The 7,187-nt window shown below is 47.8% G+C and overlaps 1 protein-coding gene across 1 annotated transcript; it reads right to left on the bottom strand.

Moving 5' to 3' along the window:
• Nucleotides 1-4,198: 4,198 nt before the first annotated feature.
• Nucleotides 4,199-5,919, bottom strand: SOX17 (SRY-box transcription factor 17). The gene is made up of 2 exons (XM_088540151.1): nt 5,601-5,919; nt 4,199-5,447 (listed from the first exon to the last, which is right to left on the bottom strand). The coding sequence occupies exons 1-2, from the start codon at nt 5,893-5,895 to the stop codon at nt 4,618-4,620; spliced, it is 1,125 nt and encodes a 374-aa protein (XP_088396277.1). The 5' UTR covers nt 5,896-5,919; the 3' UTR covers nt 4,199-4,617.
• Nucleotides 5,920-7,187: the final 1,268 nt, after the last annotated feature.

The raw sequence follows: 7,187 nt of genomic DNA, 5'->3' as shown, positions 1-7,187 counted from the left end.
CTACTTTGAAACTTATCTCATTTATGTTCTTAGAGGTGTGACATCTTCAAATGGAAGATATTATATAAATGGTATATAATAATGTATTATATGTATATAATACATTATATACACATATATAATAATATATGTATATGTATATAATGTAATTATATGTATATCTAATTAATGCTTTAATTGTCTTTAAAATGGACCATTTAGACCTGCATTTAATGTCAAAATCAGCAGCACACCAGAATATAATGCAGACTTAATGTTTTTTTTTTTAAAAAAGGGTGGGGTGGTGGAAGAAATAACTATGTATTACTTGTTTTTAGTAGGAAGGCCTTCCATGAGCAGCAATCCATCTGGTGAGAAACCCCCTGTCTCTACACAATCATTTAATTCAATGTATGTTTTTCAAACACTGGTGTAAGCCAAGGTGCTTATTCATAATTTACCCTGACAAGAAGTATAAATTAGCCATTATTTAGGAACATGTTGCCACAGCTAAATTGTTTCTACTACGTTAACTAGCTCAGGCTTCTCTTTGCAGTGAAATCTGTAATCCAGACATCCTACTAAGACTATTTTAAAACGCGTTTATCAACTTAGATTAATTTAGTAATCATTCTATATACATCTATAAATATATTGGTTCCTAAAACACTTAATATATTTATCTTGTCTGAAAAATCTATGCTCATTTAAGAATGACTAAGATTTTCGATATGTAAGTAAGTATTCCTAAGAGTATTTGTAAAGGGGACAATACCATTTCACTGGTAATGTGGAATGTTAATATGGAAATTAATTTAACTGAAACAATATGGCTTCCTTAGCATCTAAGAAATAGGGTAAAATTGGTCATCAAAACAAAATAATTTGATGCATAATGTTAAAACATTTGAGAGCATCCACGCTGAGCCTTTCAGCTTACCATACCAGATTGAAGATATAGTGGGCTTGACTATATTACGACCCTTATTTTACCATGATAGAAGGAAAAAATGGCCCCTTTAAGAGTTCCAGAATCTTTACTTGACAATCTGAGCTACTTGGGACAGTGAGAGCCACCAAAGATTGGCAAGGCCAGCACATTAGCTCATCCTGCAGCAGCTATGGGAAATTATCAACAAATCAGACCAAGGAACTATACATCAGTCTCTACCACCCACACTTGGACATATGTCATCCCCAGCCATTGAATAAGGATCCAGGCAGCCCCACGGACTAGCTAAGCAACCACATCATATATCCCTGGTTGCGCTGGTTCCATATACAACTATTCACCAGTCTACGCTGTTACTGAGAACGTGCTCTGTGTAGCCTGTGAAGATAAGACAAAATGGATTTTCCTAACATAAGATGCTTTGAAAAGTATATCTCTTACACCTGAACCAATTTAGTAGTTAAATTATGCTTAATAGTTCTTAAATCAGTGCTAGTCTCCAGTGCAGAGGCAAAATGCACAAGTACAACATTCAGATGATGCTGATCGTGACACAGATAGTGTTCCCGGCAATTAGGGTCATCTCAAACTTCAAGACATCTCTTGCACTTCAAGAACTGGAAGTCAGTTTCCTCTGACATTTTTGCACCGGAATTTTTCCATGCTAGACAGTTCTGCATTATTACAGAAGGTTCAACTAAAATCAGGCAGACACTCCTGAAATTTAGGCTAGAGAAAATATGTTCTTTCAGCCAAATTAACTCATTATTTGATTACTTTTGTTGAGCCCTATATTTTGCAGTATGGTTTTAATATTTAACCTGGGATAGGCATTACCTCAGAGATGACTTCTATTATCCCCAAATAAAAGTTGCCCAAATTATTTTTTTTTTTTGAAAGAAAGGTTGTGCTACAATTTTGTTGGCAGCAAAATACTCTGGAGAGACTTCATGAGCACACTGGCACTGAAAGTAACAGAGTTCCATGCAGCTGCTACTGAATTCTAGCAGTAGTTGTGATATCAACTATACAAAGCATAGAAAAATATTGCCAGGCTGTAGACAGAGCTCTCACACATCCATCCATCAGAACCGGATTAATGGGGTGGTTTAGGAGTGATAAGGAGCATCATGCCAGGAAACATGAAATAGGCGGGATGAGAGAAGAAGCTCATGAAGCTGGAGCTCGCCCACGGGCTAGCAGCAGGCACCAGCAGTGGAAGCAAAGGGGAAAGAAGGAAAGCCAAGACGAGAGGACATAACGAGGTGGGAAAGAGGAGAAGAATCGTGAGATACTGAGTAGGGATACAGAGTGCAGCAACTTAAAAGACTTTAAGGATGGAGAGGAGGGAGAGGGGGTGGAATTAGGGAAAAGGTCTGAATATGAGATTCAAACAAAGGGAAGACATTTGATGGTTTGAGAATGGAAAGAGAATGTGTAAATAGTGTACAAATGTTTGGGGTGTTAAACACAAGGAAAACTCCTAATGTTTCTAAAACCAGGGTAAATATACAACTTTTAAAAATATATAACTGTAACACCTCTGTACTATTGGGGAAAAAAAGAAAAAAAAATGGATATCTGTAACAAATTGATACAAAAAAGTAATAACAACAAAATTCATATTATTTCAATATACCTACATGTCTATTCAGAGTGTAAACATAGTATGTGGGTCTTTTACTTTTAACTAACCACATTTTTGCAATGGCACAAGCAACCCATAGGAGTTTTAGCAGCTCATTACTGAAAGATAACGACTACCATGGTTGCCATCACAGGGGATGGGTGTGTAGGAGGGATGACACTGCACTAATCCAACCCTTAAAACTACACGGGTCTCACTGTTGTTAAATTGGCCTATAATTGTAACATGTTCAAAGTTTCTTTCCAGACATATATATCATATTAAAATAAAGATGTCTATATTGTTTGAAAAAAAACATATATATCAAGTCTTATTTCCCATTTTGTACTTACGTCCCTAATATTAGAAACCTGAGACTGGCACTTTTCTCATTTGTAAACTTCAGAATAAAGAACTATTACTTTAAGTAAAATGCCAATACCACATGCACACACACAGTTAGATTTCCTTGAAAACAGTGAAAACCAAATTGTGTACAAGTTCTGGATATAAACAGAATTCATTTTGATCTAAATTAATACCATTTTGAATTAATTGTTAAATTAATTGCTAAATTAATACATTTTGCCAAATGTATTAATGCTAATTGCTAAATTAATACATTTTGAATTAATAGAGGAAACACAATCTGCCTAAATATGCTTCTATTGGAATATGTGCTTGAAGATGTACCAGGTGGCTTTGTGTACATAATGTGTCCTCAAAAAAAGGTTGTTCTATTACCTGGCTACAATTATATTAACTTCAATGGAAATGCCGCATGGACTCTGCAGTCAGAATTTTTGCTGGGTTCCTTCATCCATCCTCAGCAGTCTAAGATTCCAGTGCAAGATAAAAATACTTATCCATAGAAATATTTGTATTATGGATATCATTTATATCACACCTGAAATTGCTAATTAAAATACTTAAAATTTCTGCAATTCAAAGGAAAGATAGTTATCAGAAGTGTCATTCAGCTTTATGCTTAGAAGGTGGCATTATGAGGAGCATTCTTGCACTAGCAGAAGTGTCACAGAGAAGTATAGCCGAGCACATATTAAAAAGTCTTCTGTTTTAACCTAATCACCTAGCAATTTCTTGAGAGCAAGAAAGATGAGTATTTGGGCAACGTGTTTTGTTTTCGCTCCTTAGTGATAAATGCTTGGACCTGCTGAGACAGAACGGCTTAGACCAACTTGAAGGTAAATTGATTCGTAATTAATTACAGTACCAATATTACTGGTGGATCATCGCAAACAGTTTTCTTCCAATAAAAACAGGTACATAAAGAGAAGTCATACTCAATTCTATCAATATTCAAACCTGACAGGCTTCCAGACTTGAAAAGCAAAATCCCACAGGTATTGAGATTTTCCTCTCAGAGATGTCATAGTTTCAGGGAAGGATTTTTTTCCCCTAATGCACTAAAGACAGTTGCAAATTCTAGTTGACACCTACAAACAAGAAAAACAAACACACCAAGAACGCTATTAAGAACAGCCATGGAGTTTCTGCTCCAAGAAACAGCCTCCCAGGTCTAACCCTTGAGCTATGTAACGGGAACACAGCTGTGCCAGGCAACACTTTTTTTTTCTTCTTTTTTTTTTTTTTGGCTTGGATGCTGGCTTACTTCTATAAAATCAAGGTTGTGGAAAGGAAGTGTCACATGTGAGATATGATCACTTCACTGCAAAGGAGCACAATAGATTTTATATTAGTCACTTTAAAGGACCATATGAACAACAAAAATGACAGAAACAACTGTACATCAATTTATTTACCTGCAGTACAAAAAAGAGAGGTATACTGTAGAGTTAAAAAAAAACAGCTAGTAAAAAATATGTTCAAGGCAGACAAGTATTGGTGCTGATTCGCAAGTGTGACGATAATTTTTGGCATCGACGAAAAATTGTAAACTTCTCGGCACATGGGGTGAAGAACAGTTTTAAATACAAGTCTTTAGTCTGCACGGGGCTGCGCCCGCACCGAGCAGGCGAAAAGTCTCCGGAGAAGATCCCAATAAATTACATAAATAGGAGCGGGGCGGCCGCGGGCCTCACACGTCGGGGTAGCCGCAGTAGTAGACGGCGCTGCTCGCGTCCGACACGGCCGCCGAGACGGGCCCCGCGCCGTCGGGCGCCGCCAGCGCCTCGTGGCCCGCGAAGGGCAGCCCCAGCTCGGCCTTGCAGGCGAAGCGCAGGTACTGCTCGAACTCGGCGCGCTCCACCTCGCCCAGCAGCTCGTCGTGCGCCAGCGGCTCCAGCGGCTCCCGGCACGGCGGCGCCTCGGGCGGCGGCGAGGGCTGCGCGGGCGCGCGCGCGGGCGCGCAGGGCGGCGCGTAGAAGGCGGGCGGCGCGCAGCCCAGCAGCGCGGGCAGCGGCGCGGGCGGGCCCAGCGCCTCGGCGGGCGGCAGCGGCCGCCGCAGGGCCGCGCTCTCGGCGCCCGGCGGCGGCGCGAAGTCGGCGTAGCCGTAGGGCGCCAGCGCGCACTCCTCGTGCAGCGCCGCCGCCAGGAAGGGCGCCTCGCTCTCCGCCGCGTCCAGCGGCGACGGCTCCGGCGTGGGGAGGCTGTAGCCGTCGAAGGCGGCGCCCAGCGGCGGGCAGTCCCGGTAGTGGCCCGCGCCCGGCGCCGCCGCGTAGCCCTGCTCGGCGTAGGGCAGCGCCAGGCCCTCGGCGCACATCCTGCCGCCCAGCGCGGGCGCCGCCGCCTCGGCCAGGCCGGGCTGCGCGAAGCCGCTCTCGACGCGCTTGAGGCGCTTCACCTGCTTGCGCCGTCGCGGCCGGTACTTGTAGTTGGGGTGGTCCTGCATGTGCTGCACCCGCAGCCGCTCCGCCTCCTCCACGAAGGGCCGCTTCTCCGCCAGCGACAGCGCCTTCCACGATTTACCTGCGCCACAAGCACCGTCAGGACGCGGCTCCCTCCCCGGCGGCACCCGGCGCCCCCCGGGCCCCGCTCCCGCCTCCCCTCGGCCCGGCCCGCGCCGCCCGCCCCGTCCACCGCGAGACCCTCGTCCCGCCCCGTCCCGCTCCCCGCGCTCACCCAGCATCTTGCTGAGCTCGGCGTTGTGCAGGTCCGGGTTCTGCTGCGCCAGTCGCTTGCGCTCGTCCTTGGCCCACACCATGAACGCGTTCATGGGCCGCCGGATGCGCGACTCGCTCTTAGCGCGGCCGCCCGCAGCCGCCGCCGCCGCGTCGCTCTTCGCCTTCGCCTCGCCCAGGGGGCTCAGCGCCTCTGCCCAGGGGCAGGGGCCCATGGCCGGCATCATGATGGGCAGCGCGCACCGCCCCGGCGCCTGCTCCTCGCTGCTGCCGTAGCCCGCATCGGGGCTGCTCATGTCGGCGCGGCCGCTCCGCTCCACTGGGCGCCGCGGGACGCGCTGGCGCTGGGGCCGCGCTTGCAGCGCCTGGGCCCCGCCGGGCCCTATTTGAGCAGCGGCGCCGCCAATGGGGCCGCGGGGGCGGTGCCGGGGAAGGCGGTGGCTCCGGTGGCGGCTCCCGGCGCGGCCCCTCCCGGCGCGGCCGCCACCTGAGCAGGTCGCGGCGCCGCCGACGCTGCCGCCCCCGGGCCCTTCCCAGAGCCGGGAGAGCCCGTGAGGCCGCCCCGTCTGCGGAGCCGGGAAGCCCCGAAGTTCCTGAGCCCTGTGCCCAGAGCTCTCCTGTCCCCCGCCCCTAGGGCTCCTGTCCCCGTGCCCAGAGCGCTCCTGAGCCCTGTACCCATACCGTTCCTGAACTCTGTGCCCATAGCGCTCCTGGACCCCCTGCCCATAGCGCTCCTGAGCCCCTCCTGCCCATAGCGCCCCTGACTCCTGTGCTCAGAGAGTCCCTGGACCCCCTCCCTATAGCGCTCCTGAGCTCCTACCCGTAGCGCTCCTGCCCCTGTGCCCATAGCGCTCCTATCCCCCTGCCCAGAGCGCTCCCGAGCCCTATACCCAGAACGTTCCTGAGCCCTGTGCCCGTAGCGCTCCTGGACTCCGTGCCCATAGCGCTCCTCAGCCCCTGTCCGTTTCTCCCCCCAGCCGCTCGCACATGGAGCAGCGAAGGCTCCGAGCACGTCGAAGGGACAGGTTGTTCCCAGGGAGCCTCGCACCGCCGGGCACGCAGGGGATCCCCGAGGGTATCTCCTGTAGGCAGATGTGCGATGTAGCTTGGGAAGAAGGAGCCAAGCTGCTGTCTCTGTGGCACCTACTCCGTTAGTGCACCTTGCCTTACAAATAATAACAATAATAAAGCAAATTTCGTGGCCAAGTAGAACCGCAAGTCCGCGTAACTTTTATTAAATACTCCTCTTTTCTTACTTTTTAACGAAGTTCTTCAATACTTGCCAAAGGTATGAATGTGACCTAACTTAACTTTTTAATCGTTCACACTGTGCTTTGCAGCACATCTTCCTACTTCTTACATATTCCTGCTTCTGCGTGGCTTTACATGCTTTATGTACGCTGCAAAAATTTCAGAATTTCTCTGATTTAATGAAGCCCAGGACCTGGATAGATTGAACTGTATCTATAAACAGGTGTTTGTAAAAAGTCTATCGCCCAGAATAAATTTTTACCTTGTGGCCACTTGTGTTTTTTGAGTATAGAGAGCCCTGCAAAACACGGCGTTTTCACAAGCGCTCTGATTAATA

This window comes from Tinamus guttatus, unplaced genomic scaffold (genome assembly GCF_059628265.1).
Source record: "Tinamus guttatus ecotype Peru unplaced genomic scaffold, ASM5962826v1 Tinamus_guttatus_pri_ptg000056l, whole genome shotgun sequence".
Taxonomy (NCBI): domain Eukaryota; kingdom Metazoa; phylum Chordata; class Aves; order Tinamiformes; family Tinamidae; genus Tinamus; species Tinamus guttatus.
The sequence above is the reverse complement of the archived record's forward strand: the minus strand, read 5'-3'. Positions and strand labels throughout refer to the sequence as shown.

What these genes read in the sequence shown, in the direction of transcription:
- SOX17 (XM_088540151.1), bottom strand. Translation starts at nt 5,895, where the DNA reads ATGAGCAGCCCCGATGCGGGCTACGGCAGCAGCGAGGAGCAGGCGCCG. An exon ending in CGAGCTCAGCAAGATGCTGG is followed by an intron (nt 5,448 to 5,600) that starts GTGAGCGCGGGG and finishes CTTGTGGCGCAG; the next exon opens with GTAAATCGTGGAAGGCGCTG.